The sequence below is a fragment of the Epinephelus lanceolatus genome, chromosome 8 (assembly GCF_041903045.1).
Source record: "Epinephelus lanceolatus isolate andai-2023 chromosome 8, ASM4190304v1, whole genome shotgun sequence".
Classification (NCBI taxonomy): domain Eukaryota; kingdom Metazoa; phylum Chordata; class Actinopteri; order Perciformes; family Serranidae; genus Epinephelus; species Epinephelus lanceolatus.
The window spans coordinates 26,030,238-26,051,815 of NC_135741.1; the positions used below are offsets into that span (position 1 = coordinate 26,030,238).

The 21,578-nt window shown below is 41.4% G+C and overlaps 2 protein-coding genes across 4 annotated transcripts; one reads left to right on the forward strand and one right to left on the reverse strand.

Moving 5' to 3' along the window:
- The first annotated feature begins 377 nt into the window (after positions 1 to 377).
- Positions 378 to 8,014, forward strand: atxn7l2b (ataxin 7-like 2b). 3 transcript variants are annotated; one of them, XM_033628183.2, is made up of 10 exons: positions 378 to 524; positions 1,180 to 1,251; positions 2,826 to 3,141; positions 3,607 to 3,848; positions 4,125 to 4,207; positions 4,416 to 4,630; positions 5,113 to 5,284; positions 6,183 to 6,304; positions 6,858 to 7,506; positions 7,703 to 7,842. In XM_033628183.2, the coding sequence occupies exons 1-9, from the start codon at positions 428 to 430 to the stop codon at positions 7,501 to 7,503; spliced, it is 1,965 nt and encodes a 654-aa protein (XP_033484074.1). In that variant the 5' UTR covers positions 378 to 427; the 3' UTR covers positions 7,504 to 7,506; positions 7,703 to 7,842. The 3 variants fall into 3 exon arrangements, with proteins under 3 accessions (XP_033484074.1, XP_033484073.1, XP_078026205.1); XM_033628182.2 differs by having other exon boundaries at positions 7,673 to 7,809; XM_078170079.1 differs by having other exon boundaries at positions 6,858 to 8,014.
- A 1,578-nt stretch (positions 8,015 to 9,592) lies between these two features.
- amigo1 (adhesion molecule with Ig-like domain 1) lies at positions 9,593 to 19,814 on the reverse strand. Its single transcript, XM_033628075.2, has 3 exons — positions 18,952 to 19,814; positions 14,254 to 17,665; positions 9,593 to 14,179 (listed from the first exon to the last, which is right to left on the reverse strand). The coding sequence occupies exon 2, from the start codon at positions 17,560 to 17,562 to the stop codon at positions 16,024 to 16,026; it is 1,539 nt and encodes a 512-aa protein (XP_033483966.2). The 5' UTR covers positions 17,563 to 17,665; positions 18,952 to 19,814; the 3' UTR covers positions 9,593 to 14,179; positions 14,254 to 16,023.
- Between the last annotated feature and the right edge of the window lie 1,764 nt (positions 19,815 to 21,578).

The following is a 21,578-nucleotide window of genomic DNA, read 5'->3' on the forward strand; positions in this document are numbered from 1 at the left end:
AATGTCCCTGCTCCCCAAAGACAGACCCTTCACATCCTGAGACACATGACACAGTCAAGCTTACCTTTGATATAAATTAGTTAGGCTTTGACACCTATATACTTTGTCTGTTTAATAGATAATCTAAGTCAAGAGGTGCTGCTTTAGTAGAATTTTAAATCTAGTTTTATTGTTTTCCTGTGTGATGTGTGGAGGGAGTGAGTTTCACTCATGCATAGCTCTGTGCAGGGTTTAATAGATATTCTGCTGCTGGCAATATTTGCTGTAAATTCTTGTTCAGATGTCTAAAGGACAGTTTTATAAACATCCATACCCTGGTCGTTATTATTTGTTCACGACCACACAGTGAAACGCGGTCGCGAGCTTCGTGACGCGGCTGTAAGCGCGTGGCCTGACGATTTCACCTCGTGAGCGCGCAAGAGCAGCAATGGCCGCTGTGGATCGGCGAAATCCTAATCTCGACGACTTTGTGGGATTAAACTGGAGTTGTTGGGTAGATAGGGTGAATATTGTACCATCTGACGGTGAGTCGCTCTCCCTGCCCTATACCTGGTGTTCATCACGTCACGGTGTCCACGTCCTGTGATTTATTTGTTGTTACATACACATAGAACAGCGGTACACAGGGCGACCCAAACAAAAGACCCGCTGGGTCCTAGCGCAGGGTGAGTTTGCTAGGAATGTTAACTGGCAACAAACAATAAACTCATTAAAATAAAGGGTTTTGGGGCATTTTGTAATGTCTTAATAAAACAGTAGCTAGTTAACTGAAGGCGAGCTGCTTACCTGTGAACAGGTAAAGGCACCGTTAGCATTAGCCTGTCAGCTACTATCACAGCAAACACAACAACACTACTTAAGTAGGATTTGTCCAGTTTGCTAACAGAGAAATGTACCAGGCAGCAGCAGCGACTGGACCACAGAACAAGCTAGCAGCTGACAGTGGGTGTTTGATAGGAGAAGTTTAAATAATTGAATTTTATCTGGATACCATTTAAATTTCATGAGTAAATCCCGGTGAAACCTCCTCAAATCTGGAGCACGGACTGATGTGAGCGACTTGTTCCGGGTTTTACTCATCAAAAAGCCCAGATATCAGTAACAGTGCTTCTTGGTAGATGCTATAACGTTAATGTCTTATCCCATTATTTAATGTGGACTGTTTTCCCTTTCATGCAGCTGGGTCCAGTGTTGAAGACAGCAGCAAGTATGGGAGTACCCACTCCGAGACCATGACCCTCGGCAAAGAAGGTGACTCAATGTTTTCATGTGTTCAAGTAGGTTTGCACATATAGCATATAGGGAATTTGTCCCAGTGATTTGGTGCATAGCAGTAGATACAGTACTAAGGTCAAGATCTCAATCACTCTGAGGGCATTCAGCATTACCTTAGGTTCATGCATTTTGCTTTAAAGGAACAGTGTGTAAGATTTAGGGGAATTTAGTGGCATCTAGCAGTGAGGAATACAGATTGCAACCAGCTGGATCATTTACTGGTGAGCACTGCTTCAGTGTTCATTATTTAGGAGAGTTTTACCAGGAGCAGAATTATTTGAAAAGGGTCTCCCCCTCTTCAAAACAAATGGACCTGAGGCCTCTACTACAAAGCAAGATTTGAAGTTAGCGAACTTCAGGGTGAACCCTGGGTTTTCAGTACTATGAAGCTGGTTCTCTTTTTACAGGGGTAAGTCACAGAGCTTCTAACAAACAGAGAGATTGTTTATAACACACGTGATTTTAGCTGTATTTAAACTTATGCAAAGTTTATTTTAGTCTGCAGTGATAGTGCTGTTACTATTACATTGTGTTTCAATTACCGCAGCTCAAAATAACACGAGACACAGAACCAGGATAAAACAAATAATATTTTATTAGTAAAATAATCCACACACTGTTAATTTGCTTCCCTTTATTATAAATGCCTCATTTTGGTCAGATAGACCTTAGTAGTCATTAACTACTTTTCCACCCTTCACTTCAGCAGCAGAAACAGTCTGGCACCGCTTGAAAGTGTGTTATGTGACATATTCAGAGTAGTATTATCATCATCCAACTAAACGGTAAAAAATAGTCTATACAAATGTCACATAGGCCCAAAGCTCAGTGATTCCTGCATGTAATTTAATTTTCAATGTTCATTTTTACATTATAAGATTTCAGAGTATCGTTTACATCCCATGCCATTGACATTTTACTGTCTCCCAGTCCGAGATGCTTTCGGTAGTATTTCATCTCATATCAGATGAAATACTTCATTCATGGTTCTGATGATCTCGCTCATAATTAACACCCCGCCTCTTTCACATGAACAAGCTCGTGGCTGGATAGGAAAACCCAGAGTTGACTGAACTAGTTGATAACCTGCTTTGTAATACCCATTATCCAGACGGCCAATGTTAGGGTATTCAAACCAGATAATGAAAAGATATTCAGGGTAATTTGAACTGGCTCTGTAGTACAGACCTCTGGTGATTTAAACTGGTAAAAACACTGAATAAAGCAGTTTCATTGTTATTCCAACATTCATCGCTGAGGGGCTGCTAATTGCGGTGGCTGACACACTGGCTCCTATGTTTGGTTTGTCTATTCTGGGCTACTGTAGAAACATGGCAGTGTAACATGGCTATTTCCGTAGAAGACAAGAACCAGCTCCTTACATAGATATAAATGGCTCATTCCATGGTAATAGAAATACAATGATTCATATTTTCAGATGATTATACACTATAGAAAACGTACTTATTATATAATATTCCATTTTTGCATGTATATCCCTGTAAATCCTACACACTGGACCTTTAACTCTGTCGTATTCTGCTCCACAGATATGCACACATTTGGCCACTGCCCGGCACACGATGAGATCTATCTGGTGGTGTGCAGCCACTGTGGCCAGGTGGTGAAGCCTCAAGCCTTCGAGAAGCACTGTGAGCGGCGGCATGGTCCTCTCACTAAGATGTGTGAAACATCCTCAACTTTGGCTCCACAGCAGCGACCACGCCCTGCTCGCTCTCCTTCAAATCATTCCTCCTCTAAAGAGAAGCAGAAAGCTGGCAGATGTCATGAGGCCAGTGCTTCTTCCTCAGCAGCATCACCAGTACACCAGCACAGGCCTGGCAAGGCCCAGAGGGAGGCAGTGAGGTACTGGTTAAGATTGTTTACTTCACAGCAACTCAGGGAATTATTCTGATTTAGCAGACGCTGAACTCGTTGATTGTTTTTTCATAGTGTTGCTTTGTTGAAATGAATGGTGGAAATAGATAGATGTGTGTGGGACAATATAACATTTGTTTGTGTCATTGAAGAAAAAATGTTAGTTTTTATAGTTGACACTGAATGTAGTAACTCTCTTTGTTTATTTACAAGTTCAGTATATCACTGACCCAGCTGGCAGGGCCCTAAAGAAACCATGTACACAGAGAATAATGTCAATCATCATTTCAAAATGCTTTGCAATCTGATCCCAGTTAGAAACTACTTGGTTTTATGTCATTTGGAACTTGTATAAACCTGAATCTAGTCACAATTTGTATCTAGATTCCAAGCCTGACTTGCATAAATCTCACAAGTTAATTCTGTGATTTACCCCTCTGACTCCTTCTGCAGTTTTCCTTCAGTGGAGAAGTTCCCTCAAGAGAACACTCCCCTCCCATACCACTCCTCCTCCTCCATGCCTCGCCCTAAGGTCCCTCCGTGGCACTCAGGACCCCTGCCCCCCGGCCACTGCTCCTCCTCCACTTCTCCGTCAGGGAAACTCTCAGTGCAGAAGCCCACAGCCGGGCAGTCCAGTGAGTCTCACAGTCCTCTGAGGGGCACAAGAACTTACAGCCGGATTCACAAAAACAATAGTATGTGTGCTATTTATACATCTGTTATTACCTTCCCCTGCTGTGTTTGTGTCATGTCTCTAAACTGTCAAGGATCAGTAAACATATAGTCTATTAGCCTGGGTATATTATGTTGTATACAGCAGAAGCAGAAGTAGATTGAATCCATAATTATTGCCTTTTTTTAAAAAATATGACCATGTGGTGGTCTGTAATCTCTCCAGTAGCATGGATCACGTTGATTGTCTGTGTCCCGCTGTTGCTCACTGACTACTGTGTTTGCTTTCTTTCCCATAGAGAAAGAATGTGAACTGAACAAACAGTGCGGAGTTCTGGATCCAGAGAGGAAGAGGCCGTGCAGCCGGGAGCTTATATGCAATGTAAACGCTCAGTGCCTTTTTTATGGCCTTTTGTCCAATAATGTTACCAGTATATTTATTTTTCATTATTCTCCAGAAGTATGAGTCCTTTGTCTGAGAAGTTGAATTTGTTATTTGATACAAAAACATGCAAGATTTTATCATTTGTTTGGGATGGGATGGGATGTAATGCTTCCTTTTTCTTCCCTGTGCTATTATTTCTACACAGACTGATTCCATCCACCAGCAGGAGCAGAAATCACTAGGAAGGACTAAGACTGTTGATCAATTGGCAGAGGAGCAGAAAACAGGCTCCGCAGGTCAAGAGATGGAGCAGCTTCTTGTCAAATCAAAAGACAAAGCACAACATCTGGAAGCTTTTGAAGACAAAATAACAACTCAGGGCAGTAAACACAACTTCAACAGCAACTGTCACATTCTCAGGTATGAAATAGGATTTTTTTTTCCATATTAAAAAAGTTCATTTGATTCACCAAAATACCTCTTGAGTAATCAATACAAAATGTTGCTAAGTTGTAATTCTCTAAGTCAAACAAGGGCAAAATGACATGAAAGTCCAACAACATCATTACATACTCATCCTGCAGGTCTCCAAATATACATGTGGTTACCTGAAGTGCACAGCTAACCTGCTAGCATTGTTCGCAATCTCTGTTTCAACCTGTTGTCATCACAGTTTTCTTATTTCGCACAAAACAGACAAGCATACAAAATAAACAATCATTGTGTTGATCTGACAAAACATTCAGTTTGAAAAAACACATGTTCTAAATGGTAAAAATGGAGAGTGTCATCAAGATGGTGACGTCTTGATGCTAATTTCTTAATCTGAATATTTTTTTGTGTCGATCTATTGTCTAACATACTGCATCATTCTCATTTTTTGTCTTCTCCTGCCTTCAAAGCGGGCAATCAGAAAACGTCCCAGAGGAGGAAGGCAACAAAACTGTGGAAGTGGAGGCACAACCTCAACAACCCTTCGACCAGAGCCTGCTGTCAGGAGATGAGAGTGAAGACGATGAGCAGGAGGAAGCCATAGACCTGCCTGCAACACCCTGGCACCCTAAACCTCTCGGGGTGAGTGCAGATATAGTAGCAGAATACAAAAGTACTTCAGTATGATTGTTAAAAGGAGTCTGTTAAACAAGTCTCATTTATCCAGTCGAACGCTCAGTACTTCCCAAACAGACAGCCCTTTTCAACGGGGAACTAAACTGAAAGTGAAACTTAATCTATGCTCTCTTCAAAGCCAGCCTCCTTTGACAAACACTGTAATTTTACCTCACTGAACACGGTAGCCTTGGACCAAGACGTTCATTGCATTGCATTGCATGAACGTCTTGAAAACGAACCCCGTTTTTCGTTTGGGGGTTCCCGGTCTAGACCGATTCACATCTCCATAAACGTTCAAATCAAACATGTAATGTATTCACCTCATAGGCACAGATGTTAGGAAGGTGTATGGGGGGTTGCCGTGTGTTTGTATATCCATTATTGTTCAATAAACATGCATTTTATCTCGGGATGTCTTGAAATTTTCTTCACCCCTTCTTCATCCAATCAAGGAGTGCACCGGCTTTCTACTGCGCCACAGCGCTGCGATAGCGGTTGGGAGGTGTATTGCACATTGGTAGTAAGAGGCTCTAGCCTTGGACTAAGACTTACTACCAATGTGCAATGCAGTGTTAGTTTTTTGTCCAGTGGAAGAGGGGCTATGAGTAGTTGACATACAAATGGTCATTTGAGGGGTTATGTATTCCTTTAAGAGAAATTTAAAAAAATAAATAAATAAATCCTTTTCAAGCAGTTTTGATGTTTTAATGTAGAGAGTGAAAATCACTGGGCGGATGTAGTTTCCTTCTCTCATTTGAATACAAAACGGTGGGACTCAGTCGATTCTTTTTAAACTCACTATTTACACCTCTCAAAGGAGGCATAAGTGTGTCTGTATTATAAAACTGTTTCTGTTCTGCAGCTATGCACTTTTGGATGCCGCACATCAGGATGCAGCATCTTCACCTTCGACCGACGTTTGCACCACCTGCGGTTTGCCCTCAGCGCCATGTTGGAGCACCATGTCAGCACACACTTGTGGAAGTGAGTAACACTACTTTATTTTATTGAAATTCTATAGAAATATCACCTATTTGAGCATGACAATGTGAAGGAAAGAGATGCTCAGTGAGTCGGGGAACACTAAGCTAGGATCCACTACAATTTTTAATTATCAGATGAGAAAAGGACAGATGTTAACTGGATACTCTTATAAAAATGGCAAGAGTATCACACAAAGAAACATCTGAAGAAGATAAAAAGAACTGATTGAGTTGCCAAGTTGGTTGGTTTTCACATCATCAACAGACAGACTAAAGCAGAACTTTAGTGTATTTGCCTGCTTCAAGTGCATTAATGCAGTCAGATTTCAGGACTTGAGCACACAGTCATGCACACTCAAATGCAGAGATAACATTTGCTAAGATTTGGGAGGATCAGCCACTGGATAATTTGTCTCATACAATGAAATGAGGATGCAGCTGATTCACCAGAACAACATCAGGGTAAGTGAAAATGTTGGATGTCTGGCTTTATTTTCATTGACATTGAAAATAAGAATCTCAATCAGCTTTGTGTATTTCCTTTTAACTTACAGGAAAATGCCTCAAGCATCACCAGGTCTCAGGTCACGTCATGTCACACCTTCAACTGTAGGATCACCTGTCAGAACTGGGACCAGACCCTCCAAATCCACTGGCTCCCTCAGCCTTCAGTCTACCTCACTGGGACAACTGGAACCCAAAACCAGTCAGCACAGATCTCACAGTATCAAACCACCTTCCTCCAGCACACCTGTGAAACAGCGCAACCCTGTTGGGCGAGCCAGCAAGGCTCAGCTGAGGGAGGATGAGCTTATACAAGATGCAAGCACTCCACAGAAAGTTGCCAAGCTGTTACACAGCGTTGAGGACCAATCCCCTAAATACATCAGGGATCCCCCCCTCAATGAGAAGGGTCAGCCACACGTCCCCTCTTCTCAAGGACCAATAAATGGTAGTTTCTCACACCGCTCCCCCCGCAACAGAGGGAAGCCCCCAGGGATTCAGCAGAAGGTGGCGAGCTACCACCACAGGGGTTTTCCCCAAAAGCGCAAAGGAAGCAATGAGTCACTCCCCCTCAGCGCCAGATCCTCCAAGTATCAAGGCTTGTCGTCCCCTTCCCGCTCCAGCCTCCTCGCCTGGAATGGAGAGAATATGGGGGACGCGCGGGCTTTGGGCCTGGAGAAAAGATCCAACTCCTAAAGCGTGAGTACACTATGGCTATGGCAGCCAGTACTGTAGGTCGCACAACATCAGTGGTGTTTGATAATGTGGATCTATCCATTTAAGCCTACAATGACATGAGTGGCACTGAACATGTTCTCCATCTGAACTTGATTGCATGTTTTAACCACAATTAATACATTTGCAGGTGACAGGTGTTTACCTCTTATCTTCACAGCCATTAAAGAGGCCAGTTTTAAAAAGACGACTTGGAGGGAAGGCCTCCTGCAGGCTGCAGCTGCTGCCTGAATGTGTGTGTATCTGTGTGTATGTTTTATGTCTTCACATTTTTATGTACAGACATCAGGAATTAAATTTTTGTCTGCATGTTTACCAAATGTGTGTGTTTTTGCAAAATGTCTATTTTTCTACGTGACTAAGTGTCTCAGTTTGTTACCTGTGTAAGAATGTGAAAATACCTCAGTCTACTCATCATGCTGCTAAAATGAAGTCATTCAATGGCAAAACAATAAAAACTCTTGAATCCTTACAGCCCTGTGTCTTCTGTTATTTAACTGTGGTTCTTTACTAATGGAGCATTAAAGATGGTAAAACAATGCAATTTTGATGAGGTTAGGTTTACTCAAATTATGACAATTGACAGGTGTACATGTATTTGAAAGTTTTTCTTTTAATTGTCCCAACTGCTGCTTGGACCACTTTAGATTTTCTAACACCAGATGGTGCTAGCTGGTATTGGATAAAATCAGTCAAGCAGCTGGGCAAACAGAGTAGTGTTGTCCTTGTTTAACCAGTCGGACACTGTTACATGTATTAAATTCTTATAAAAGTGAAATAACTCCTGCACACCCTCTAACTTAGTGCTTTATTTATGACATTTAAGTGTAAAAACAAGCAATGCAACATTTCTATGTATATATACTGTAGATGGATGGATGGATGGATAGGTAGGTAGGTAGGTAGAAATGTAGGTAGATAAGTAATAAGATAGGTAGACGGGTAGGTAGGTAGATGGCTAGATAGATAGGTAGGTAGGTAGAAATGTAGGTAGATAAGTAAGGTAGATGGGTAGATAGGTAGGTATGTAGGTAGATACGTGGGTAGAGAGGTGGGTAGGTAGGTAGAGAGATAGGTAAGTGGAGAGATAGGTGGGTAGGTATGTAAATTGTAGATGGATAGGTAGGTAAATGGGTAGATGGATAGGTAATTAGGTAAATGGTAGATGGAAAGGTAGGTACATAGAAAGGTAGGTAGGTAGGTAAATGGGTAGATGGATAGGTAGGTAGGTGGTAGGTACGTTGTCTGGCAGGTAGGTAGAGAGATGCAGGATAATTTATCCAATCTGCTTATTATGGATTATGCTTGTATTTGTAGTTCAGTTTCTTATTTTAAAAAAAGTTACATATGGAGACAGAATGAAAATGAGATGCTTGATTATGTAAACTTCCCTATTGATTATTGATGGTTTAGATGTGGCCAGTAAGTGTCAACGTTAACATACAGTAGTGCACTACCTCATTTTACCACTAGATGGTGTTAAGCCATTAATGTTGCTCCTCACAAGACGCAGCATAATTAATCATCTCCACCAAGTTATATAAGCACACACTGTATATAAACCTACTTAGTCTGTTGAACTGTGGTCAGGGGACAGGTTATAATTATACTAAATCTGTGTGACGCCTCCCGGAGAGACTGTACATATTTATTTGTTTATGTCATATACTTTTTAATGTTCTGTATATTGTCAATAAAAAATGTCAAGTCAATTCCATGATAAACAGTTAAAACCTACAGGAAGTTTATACATGACACATCTGTGTAGATCAGCCCTGCCATAAGGCTCTTTGACGTAATGCGGCTAAAATTCAGTCGGTTACAAATTAAGGAGACGCATGGTGTTACCTCTGAAGTGTCCCAAAATGGATACTCTATATTTACTGTGTTAGCAACTCTACATTAGTCATAGTAATTCTGGTAAAATGTCACAGCTCTGTCCCTAAAATACTCCATGAGCCACACAGATTTAGAAGCAAATGAATACAAGAACATGCCATAGATGTCTTCTGGAAATAGTAAGAGCAAATAAAAAAATGGAGTCAGCACAAAGTGTAAATCTTGATCTTTTTATTAAGTCAAATGATCAGTATTCTTTATCTTTAATGCCTACAAGGTTGCACCTATCCTGCAGTCAGAGAAGCTCTTAAGCGAACCATGCAAAGCCATTCCACTTTAGCTGCGAGACCTTTTCAGATTTTATGGCAGTGACCAACCAGCTCATCTTTGAAGCAGCGGTCAATAAACTCAGTGCTTTTAATGCTATTAAAAGCTCCATTCTTGTCCTGTGGACACTTGTAGTTGCACACTGTTAAGCAGCAAGCTTTTAGCCCCACCGCCTCAAGGATGTTTCCGTAATTGCTACTACACAGATGAACGGAGATAGATGTACTGTATGTCGGGCAGAGACCACTCCCTTCCCTAATCTGTGAGAAGGGAACAGTTAATGTGCCATTCCTGCAAATAGCAAAGGGCCTGTGTACCGCACAGATCTCAAACCACAGATCTGATTGATGCTGAAAAACTGTGCATCGTATTACATTACAACTTAAAACTGACGTAGTCCTGAGAAGATTTATTTACCCTCTGTCTTCAAATCCATTCAAAACCCATTGTGTTTCAGGGATTCATCGGTGTGGGTGGAGAGATCTCTTGATTTTCCTACATTCCTGGCTTTTATAAAAATAATCTTTGACTTTTCTTCTGGACAGAAAAGTTGTTGCTTTCACTGTTGTAAAGTGTCTTTCGGCAAACACACCTTCAACTCCATACATCACCTGACGGAGCCACTTATCTGATAAAGCACTGCTTTCTCCTTGAATTCCTTATGGCTTTATGATACTGACTGAAAATAACTGACGGCTACATACTCACTGCCCATTAGGATGTATCAGTGATTTCAAAACTCCTCCTATGCAGTTTTTTTTCCGACATGTTCAATACATATTTTCAGTGTAACCATCCTTCAGCAGAGTCAAGTGTAAAATACATCCCATGTCAATAAAAAACTAAACCCCACCCTGCTTAAAAAATAAACATTTATAGTCAAGACTTGAGTGTTGAAACAACTAACAGTAGCACAGCGGCAGACGAAATGCAAAATGATCAACAACATCAGATTATACAAGAATACAGTCAGTACACTGGTAGAACATAGCAGTACACAACTAATCAATACTGAACACAGAAAAGTGAGTCTTAATACATATATATACTGTATATATAGATATATATAGGAAGGCAGATTTGCTTTGAAGAGAACAAAGCCTCTCCTCTTCTCATTTATATTAGGACCTTCGCAATAGCACTTGGTTTTTCTCTGTACACAACTATGACTTGTATTGTGAGTGACAACCCAGAGGAGAAGATCACCCGTTAGCCACGGCAGATTGATCTTGATTGACACGGGGTTATTGCAGGGCAAACACAAGCTATTCCTTGATGGTCTGGCAATTTAATGTGCGCTATTCAACAGCTGTAATATCTGTGTATTGTTTTAGTCATTTTAGATTCTGTGATTGGCTTCTCATGTTGCCTTGAGCGGCCAGAGGTTTAAGATTGACTCCATGATGAGAAAGCAGGTAACAGCACATATATTTTAACTCTACAGGGCAACACTTAGGGGCTGGATCCATAAAAATGGGATAGATTCTTCGCCAATTGCAGCCAGTCAGCCGTAGTGCTAAATGTGTCTTTATTTTAATGCATCTTGTGGTATTTTTGCAATCCTTTTCCACCTGGTATTCCTATGCGTGAGAGAGTGGAATGATTCACACACCACCTCTCTGATAAGTGTGACTTCCTTTTCTCACCCACACACAGAAGATGCTGCGTTGCACAGTGCAACTGTGAATATAACATCAATTTTGTGTAAAAACCTATTGCACTCTCCTGACATTTGACAGCTATACTGACAGTTAATTGCAAAGTGCATGTGATTTTACATATGTAGGTGTTATCATATGTGCACTCATATGTCAGGTTATGTCAAAACTTCCATCCAATTGCGTCAAGTAATTCTAACATAAACATAAATCCAATTAAGATGAATATACTATGAGAATTAATGTCACTATGGCTCATGGAAATTACCTGTGTGTAATTACTGTTAATATATTCTATGTATTTCAGATATGTTAATGTTCGTCATTTTTGAATAACACAGAATTTCTTGACAGAAATTACATAAATGTAATTCTATGAGCTATAGTTACATAAAGGCTCATAGTCTATTTAAGTTTTACTTTACTGAATTAAATTAATGGTGCTTTTTTGGTTTATTTGAGAATGACTTGACACAGTTGGCAGAAAATTTTATATGTAATTAACATACATAAACCTGACAATAGATTAATTTTTTTTGAGTGTGTGTTGTTGAAGTGGAAAACTAAAAAGCATTGAGCAATATATTCTCAATTATACTTTCTTAAGTTCTTATAGTTTCCAATCATATGACTCAGTTGGAGAGCAAATGTTCAATAACAGCTCCAGGCATTTCCCTCATAAACAAATTAGTGTCTACTTAAAGGGCATCACATTCACTGCCTGGCTGAATGATTGCTTTTGAACTTAAGCGAGGGCAGCCTCGTAATGACAGAGATACACAAACAAAGCAAACACATCTGGGCTGAATTGATGCTGTCAGCGTGCAGGGAGCCAGAGAGAATGGCTTTGTGTCGCTGTGACTCACGATAACACACCTATCCCCTCCTGCTCAGAGAGACAAAGACATGGGAAACAGAGAGAAGCTGCATCCCATCAAAAGACACAATTTATGCTGGGCTAGCCTTGTTGTATTATGACACGAACGCTGTGCTGTTTAATGAAATCACTCTTTCTTGTTTATGCCTGTTTTAAACCTTGTTAATGAAATATGCATGGCAAATGAGGTGGCTGGCACAATGAATTCAATTCACAATAGATTCAATTATAACTGTAAAAACTTAGTTATCTTCTGAAGGATCCCATGTGTTACAACAGGTTTTCTTTCAGTAGCTCTTAACTCAGCTCGCTCCTGTCAGACAACACAGCCTCATCAGCATAATCCTCTAGAGGAACCCTGTGGGTTTTATTTCTAATGTTTACCTGCTATTACAACGTGCTGCTTTTTCTACCTACCACAGGGCCAAACAGCGTGACACTTGTCCATCTGAGCAAAATGCAATATCAAATACTCAGTGGCAGTCCTAGACTCTGGAAGACAGAAGCCAATCGAGGCCTTCCAGCACCTCCTGGTGTCATTTTTCCCTTTTCTTGTTTTTTATTTTGTTTTTGTTGAGCAGAAAGGTTTGCTCGTCATGTGCTGACGGTTACACCTAACATATGTATGACAGTTTCAGGTAGCTAGCTGACGGTCGGTTGCTAAAAGGGGCCCCACTTAGGGTTTTTTTGGGGCAGCTGCAGTGCACTGTATAATGCCATTACAGGAGGTTTAAGGGGTTTTATAGTTGAGATGTCCTAATGCCATTTTTTCCTGATACAAATTCCCATACCTGGACTTGCTTATCTTTCTATTGTTATCTAATTTGACTGTCAATCGTAAAAAAAAAACAAAAAAAAACACTTAGGCATAAATAATAATTCTTTTAAGAAACCTAAAGTGTAGACACAATTTAGTAGCTCGCAACACTAGTGCCACCCCTCAAAACTAAAGCTTTGCAAACTGTACACGATGTTCTTTTACTGATGGGACTTTCCAGTGTAAAATATTGACAATATTGTCAAATTACCAACATTTTGCTGACGGCCAATGTTTCACTTTTTACCGAAAATCAATTCTTCTTCCTTGCTCTAAAACAAGGCCCGAGAGTTCGTCGAAATCCAGTGCCTTGTGGCATAGTTTAACGGCATCCGACGGCGTCAGGGGGAAACCAGGCGGGATAAGGACGAAAGTTAAGGCGGCGAAAGTCTGAGTGGGGCTAGAGCAGTGGTGGATGGGTCCAACAAACACTGACTTTCACCCAAGAGTGAACTCTGCGTCCCGTAAGACTGTAAACCTAAATCCTATTCTTTTTTCCTAAATCCCGGTCAGCTGGTCAGCTAAACTTTCAGCTGACCAGCTGCTCCTGAAAGTTCCCAAAACGACAAGCAGGCTCAGAGGGGACCGTGCTTTCTCAGCTGTAGCACCAAAACTATGGAATGACCTGCCTCTCGACATCAGACAAGTTCCATCACTGCATGTTTTTAAAAAGCGCCTTAAAACCCACCTGTTCTCTATGGCCTTTGATCCCGCATAAATTGATGTCTTTTAATTTGCTATTACTCATTTTCTTTACTAATTTTACTTATGTGCTGTGCCTTAAAATGTTTTATTGGTTTATATTGTGTTATTTTATTGCACTTTATGTTTTTATCTTTATTGTTTTTATTATGCTTTGTTTTATGTATATTTTATGTCTTATGCCTATTGTACACTTTATGTTTGATTGTGTACAGCACTTTGGTCCACTGGGTTTTTAAAGTGCTTTATAAATAAAGTTGGTATGGTATGGTATGGTATGGTATGGTAAACCCAACCAATTCCTCTTTTTGCCTAAACCTAACAATATGTGTTTTTTGAAAACTAAAGTGTATCTTGAAAGAAGCATTTAACAGGTAGAACTTGACACAGTGTCCCACAACATCAATAACCAACACACTCAGGGTACCTTGCATGTCATGGACGTGGAAAGTCCATGACATGCAAGGTACCCTGAGTGTGTTGGCTAAAACATCAATATGTGACGAGGTCGGAGTGAGAATGAGTTGCTAAAACAGCAGTTGCCAGTGGCTGCACAGCACACCTGGCTGTGTAGGCCACTGTTGAAGAGCGACAAAGAAGAATTGATTTTCAGTAAAACTGCCATTTTATCCAGGTGTGAAGCTAATTTCAAATGTCTCAATAAATGAAATGGTATGGGGTCGGTGCATAGAGTTGGGTACTCGCTGATACCCAGTCTAGCATTTTCAGCAGTGTTAAAGGCATTTCTTATACTGATATCGGCATCGGAACAACTCTAGTTTATAGTTGTCTGCAAAATTTGTCAGTATAAGTGGTCATCAGGGGCCCCTTTTTCATAATTTTTTGGGGAGGGCACCAAACATTTGCCTGGCTTGCCTCTCCTGACTGTGCGCCCCTGCAAATACTAAAATACATAAATTAGGACATAGGAATACACTAAGGGTAGGTTTTTGAGCAATTTTCACTAAAACGTGTCTGGATTTTATATAATATGCCCATTTAACATACAGGAAAGAACACAATAAACTCCAGCTCGCTGCTTTTAGCTTGGTATTTAACCTCCTGCTTATGTGACTGAGAGAAACATATGCTATAACCTGGCCGAGACGAAGAGTCTGCAGCTCTTCAGTTTGTGGCACCTCAGCCTATTAGTCCATGTAAGGAGCACGGTGCATGTCTGTATATAGAATTGAGACAATATGTTGATAATAAGTCAGGACAAAATACTTCCCTGCGTCTAATGCGTATCTGCTGGAGGCGTTCCATGTTTTTAATTGTGTAAGGCTTCTCTCGGGTTATACTGTAGATGTGCAATAACTAAGAGGCAACTATTTTGATATACAATTCATATATAAGCAATGATCTGCCTCAAGCTGGTTAACTATTGTGTACCTCTATGTAAATTGATCCCTTAACATAGCTTTCTCTTATATCGCTACACATATGACTATGAATTAGAATAATGATGAACTACATCTGAGTGCAACTAAGTGTCAGCTATGAAGTAGGATGAAAATGACCTGCGATGGCCTGTTAATATAATGTTTGTGCTACTGCTCTCGCAATATAAGTGACTAAATGTCTGATGAATGCACATTTTCTTCATCCCACATACACAGATCAGCCTGAGACCTCATATAATGTGGGCTTATGGCATGCTGTTTCTCTATAGATGACTCAAGGTTAACGACAGATGTATTCATAGCCTGGTGACGGCTGCCTGTCTAAGTCTCTGTCCCTGTGTTGATCGAGGAGGGGTAAATGTATATATGCTCTAATTTAGTTTGTTTTAGTTTTTAAGATACAATCTATTCTAGTCATTTTAATAAATATAATTATGAGCCAGCCATTGTTTCAATATACACTACGTTTTTAAAATCTAATTTCAACCTGTGTATTGGATCATATATATTTCCCACACTTTAGCAGTTTATTTGATCACTTCCTGAGTGCTGATATCAACGTTATATCATCTACGTTTCACTCTCATAAGACTTCAGTAGTTTCCACTGTTCACTGCCTTTCCTTCACAGTATGAATATTAAGTGCTACAGATTAAAATGCTGGAAATGTCCTGCTTGTTGCCCTCGTCGGCAACAAGACAGTTTTTTTTTACTCCCTTTGAGATCCTTATTTCCAACTACAGATGAACGTCCTGCCTCCGTTTCCTCCCACAAGGTCACAGTCACAGTTTACATGAACTAAAAGATGGCTCACATTGTACCATTTACATCCAGTCGTGTGGCGTCCACCATCTCATCTCAGACCACCATGGGAGTGTCTGAGAAGACGGAGCTGATGGACTCTGCTACTGACTTCTTCCTCTTGCCCTTCATAAGAGAACCAGCCTCTGCATCCAGATCATCATCATCCTCATCCCCGTTGGGGTTCAGCTTGCCGTTCTGGCCCTGCAAGTCCTTGGAGTCTATGAACGCCACGTGCCTGTTCAGCTCGGCCTTGAGCGCTGGGTCTTCGTGGGTCGGTGTCACGCTGAGCATGGATGAGTGGATGCTGTCCTCGCCACGACCCTTGCCTTTATTGGGGCAGCAGAAGCAACGACACGGCGTCAGGTACAGATACATGAGCACCAGCACCACACTGGCCAGACAGCCCACCAAGGTGGTGTATGCTGTGTTCAGGGTCTCCCCGCCCCCGTGCATGGTGAAGTTGTGAACCTTCAGCACCACGTAGATCGTCTCATTGAAGACCTCGCTTGTCGCAAAGCAAGTGTAGGTCCCGGAGTCCTCAGTCCTCACTGGATTGATCTCTAGACTTCCATCTGGCAAGTCTTGGGCTGTCTGGTTGCTTCCACGTATCACCGGCACGTTACCAGGCAACATCCAGGTCTTTGACATGTTCCTGTGTTTGGTGTCACAGCCAAGGGTCATTCTCTGCTCCAGATAAGCCTCTTGAACTGCCTCCTTGAACGTGCTGCAGTTCATATTTTCACCACTGAGATCAAAAATGCCCACTTGGGTTTTTTGTGGGCCAGGCAGAATACACGTGTAGTCGTCTTTGAAGTCCACAGCAGAGTTGAGCTTTCGAATGTGCCAGTGGGCGAGGAGTTTGTAGAGATCACAGTGACACAGCAGAGGGTTACTGTGGAAGTAGAGGCCATTTTTAATCCAGGCAGGCAGCACCCGGAGCTCATCAATGGGCAACACCTTGATCTTGTTGGAGGACACGTCCAGGAGAGAAAGTTTCTCCAGACGGGACTTTTCCTTGACCAACTCCACGGGGAAGCGAGAGATTTGGTTCTGGCTAAGGTAGAGCTTCTGAAGGTTGAGCATGCCGGTGAATGCTGAACGGTCAATCTGGGAAATTTGGTTATTGTACAGCAAGAGGACCTCCAGGTTGACCAGAGGCTCAAAAATGAACTCATCCAGCAGTCGCAAGTTGTTGGAGGACAGGTCCAAGTAGCGCAGGTGCTTCACATATAGGAACGCCTCTGAGGACAGGAAGTGGAGACCATTATGGCTGAGGAGGAGGTTATGGAGCTTCGGGAGGTTGACTGGGGTCCACTCAGACCGCAGTCGCTCTATCTCGTTGTAGCTGAGATCCAGCACTGCAGTGTAGAGCGGGAGACCCGTCGGGACGGTGGTCAGATTCATCTTAGAGCAGCTTACTATGTTTGAGGCGCAGATACATGTCTTGTGGCAGTTTAGGGTGGATGCCACTGCCCCTGGAAGCCAGAGGAGAGCCATGCAGAGGGTGAGGGAGAGGACCCATCTCGGACGCTTGCACCGGTGAGGTAATGCTTCCAACAGGCTGTCACCTGTCCTCGTGGACGGCTGCAACATGCTAGCAGTTGATCTAAATCCCAGATTGGTTCACTACGATCCCATTCTCAGAGAACAGCAGGGAGGAGCAGCTGAAGGATTCCCAGGCATTGCTGACTGAAGGCTGGAAAAAAACAGAAGCAAAGGCAATTAACAGATATTATTAGACTGTAGTATATTCAATAGATAGATAGATAGATAGAAGTGTATATCATGCTTTGTACAATCACATATAGATAGACACACACACACACACACACACACACACACACACACACACACATATTTATGCCTTGGAGGGAATGTATTCAAATCCCAGTGATACCACAGTGGAAAATACAGCATATAAAAACACAATCAGTGACACAGGTGTAAACAAAAGGGCCACCTTACCACCACGATTCAAAACATGTGAGCTTGCTGTCACTCCCACATTGAACAAGTCTTTTAATACAAACAAACATAAGTGATACTGCTGTTTGAGATGCTGCTAAATGTGTGTAAACACAAGTATAAAACAGCATCCCTTGACGCAAACATGAATGCATATTTTTCATCTGTAAGTAGCATTCTTCTAAATATCCTTACATGGTCACGAATAAACAAAAAGTAACAAATATTAGCTGTTATTTATTTAAGTATTAAAAGTAATCATCAATAAGATTGGTCCCCTTTAAGCAGTATATTTTAATGGCACTTTATAAAGGTGTTGAGTGATTAAAACTATAGCTTATATTTTATAAGTTCAGGTGTGCAAGTAAAAGCTTATGCAAATAAAGGAGCGTGCAGCCACAGCCTGGAATGAATGCACAGCCCGGGCTGACTGCAACATCTCCCTCTCAAATGCCAAATCACCCGAGAGGCAGATATTTAAGTAAAGTAAATCTGTTTTGTGCACACTGCAGTACTTGAGTAAATGTCCTCAGTTACTTCCCACCTCTGCACCCATGTGGAGATGCAGTATTACATTTAAAGTAGCCGCTGTAGCCTCGTCGTGCATGTATTGTATGCAATACAAACTTCCCCCCGCTGCTTTGCACAATGCTTCCTATAAAACAAATAGCCTACACACGCACACACACGCTACTCACGCTAACTCATGTGCATTTACACTCTTGGAGGACATAGACTGATTTTCTTCCTCTTCCCATTTCCCTCTCCCTCTCTTTATCTCTCTGAGACAGAAAAAAAAGACTTGTACACATAAACAGAAAGAAAAAAAATGAATAAAACACACCAAACATGTGAAATTGTGTAAATATTTACGTTATGTCATATTATGAAATGTCCCTTTCCATTTGTGGAAGAGCCATGCAAACGTTGCATTGCACCATTCTGCGAAAACAAACGAGCACAACATGGAAACGTGAGCGCCGAGAGATGAAGGAGGAAACCGAGGGAGCCACCTACCTTCAACCGGGATGCAGCGATGTTGGATTTCATTAAAACAGCTCCTCGTCTATTTACAATGTTGCTCCAGACAAATTGTCCCTGAATGAGTCTGTGCGTCTGCTGTTGAGGACAACAACGGATGCAGGGAGGAGGGGAGAGCACTAGAGATATCCTCGCCAAAATAATCCTGGTCCACGCGGCATCCAATACCCGCTGCAAAATTACGCAAAAAAGGATTACGTAAAGAGCAGACAACGCACGTCCGTTGTTAACTACTGACATCCACCGATAAGCGACTCTGTATTAATCAGCTGTCTTAACGGAGCTTATTGCTCTGTGCACACACGGACGCACATCCGTCCTCTGCAGATAATTGGCGCATTTCGAGCAGGTCCGGCTTCTGTTGGGTCTCATCAGCAGCCATGGAGATAATTAAGAATGAGCAGTCTGTAGCTGACAAGCTTCCTGTGGCTTCTCGTAGGCCTGCTGCTGTCTCCGTGCAGTACCGCTGCAGTGGTTGACGTGTGTTTTTCGGCAGAGGTAGTGCGCTCACAAGGCGCTGTTTACTGAAAGTGGCCGCACTAAAGATGCGCTGCGGAGACGCACTACTGAAAACCCACCGGACAGAGCTGAGATGAGGGAAATGGACAAGACAAACCGGCCAGGAAAATATCATTCATCAGCTATTGTACAGCCATATAATAGCAGTTTATCTTTATGGTAGGTTTACATTTAACATCCATGGATGGATTAGGCTACTGAGGAGACCTTCAGGCACATACACAGGCCCAGGGGCCCCCTGACCATCATCTGCAAAAAGTCACTTAAATGAACATGTACTGACCAGAAAGACACTCAAATGACCTCAATGAGATGCAAAGAATCAAAGAATAACTACAAAAGGGGCAAAATAACCACAAAGAGACACAAAATGACTACAAAGTGATGCAAAACTACCAAAAGTGACAAAAAAATTACCTCAAAGAGATGCACAACTACCACAAGGAGACACAAAATGACAATAAAAAGAAATGCAAAATTACCACAAGGAGACAAAATGACTACAAAAAGATGCAAAATTACCACAAAGAGAAACAAAATGACTACAAAGAGACACAAAACTACCACAAAGAGACACAAATTGACTACAAAGAGATGCAAAACTACCACAAGGAGACACAATATGACTACAAAGAGATGCAAAATCACCACAAAGAGACACAAAATGACTACAAAGAGATGCAAAACTACCACAAGGAGACACAAAATGACTACAAAGAGATGCAAAACTACCACGAAGAGAGACAAAATGACTACAAAGTGATGCAAAACTACCACAAGAGACACAATATGACTACAAAGAGATGCAAAACCACCACAAGGAGACACAAAATGACTACAAAGAGATGCAAAACTACCACAAGAGTCACAAAATGACTAAAAAGAGATGCAAAACTACCACAAAGAGACACAAAATGACAAAAAAGAGATGGAAAACTACCACAAGGAGACACAAAATGACAACAAAGAGATGCAAGACTAAAACAAGGAGACACACAATGACTACGAAGACACGCAAAATCACCACAAAGAGACACAAAATAACTACAAAGAGATGCAAAACTACCACAAAGAGACACAAAATAACAAAAAAGAGATGTAAAACTACCACAAAGAGACACAAAATGACTAAGAAGAGATGCAAATCTACCACAAGGTGACACAAAATGACAACAAAGAGATACATAACTAAAACAAGGAGACACACAATGACTGCGAAGACACACAAAATCACCACAAAGAGACACAAAATAACTACAGAGATGCAAAACTACCACAAAGAGACACAATATGATTACAAAGAGATGCAAAACTACCACAAGGAGACACAAAATGACTATGAAAAGATGCAAACTTACCACAAAGAAAAACAAAATGACCACAAAGAGATGCAAAACTTCCACAAAGAGACACAAAATCACTATAAAGTGAAAGAGACACATAATTACCACATACGCACCGCAAAAAGATTTGACTACGAAGAAGCAAAACAATAAGGGGAAGGGGGCAATAATAAGAGGCAAAATCACCATAAAGTCTGTGCGTTTCGCACCTATTGTGCCCAGGGGCCACCGTCTCATAATCTACCCATGCTAACGTCCTTATTATCATCATTATTCGTCTGTTATGATCAGCTTTGCCAAGAAGCAGAGGTTATGTCACTGATTCAATACAACAACTGAATGATCAGATTGACACCAATTTTGCTGAGCACATTTAAGCTCCCAGGAGAAAAATATATATATGTTCATCTTGGTGACCCTTGACCTGTCCCTTTACTGTAATGCCCTGTCAGCCTTCTCCTTTTGCTCTGATATAAAGACATCATATTGTAGTCTCAGTGACAATCAAAACTAATACAATGATTTCTGTGAATGTATATTTGTTGGCATGAAAAGGTGAGACAAACACCCAGGTGGCTGGATGTTCTTGTATGCTTATCTGGTAAAATAAGACATGTGGCTGAGAGTGGCCATACTAAGCAGTCACACTTTTTTTCTCTCCTCATCCGGTCCATCTTCACACCACCATCTGACGACTGAATATGTTAGCAATCACTACATGTTCTGACTGCTGCCTCTTTT

What these genes read in the sequence shown, in the direction of transcription:
- atxn7l2b (XM_078170079.1), top strand. Translation starts at nt 428, where the DNA reads ATGGCCGCTGTGGATCGGCGAAATCCTAATCTCGACGACTTTGTGGGA. An exon ending in CCGGATTCACAAAAACAATA is followed by an intron (nt 3,849 to 4,124) that starts GTATGTGTGCTA and finishes TCTTTCCCATAG; the next exon opens with AGAAAGAATGTGAACTGAAC. An exon ending in GCCGGGAGCTTATATGCAAT is followed by an intron (nt 4,208 to 4,415) that starts GTAAACGCTCAG and finishes ATTTCTACACAG; the next exon opens with ACTGATTCCATCCACCAGCA.
- amigo1 (XM_033628075.2), bottom strand. Translation starts at nt 17,562, where the DNA reads ATGTTGCAGCCGTCCACGAGGACAGGTGACAGCCTGTTGGAAGCATTA.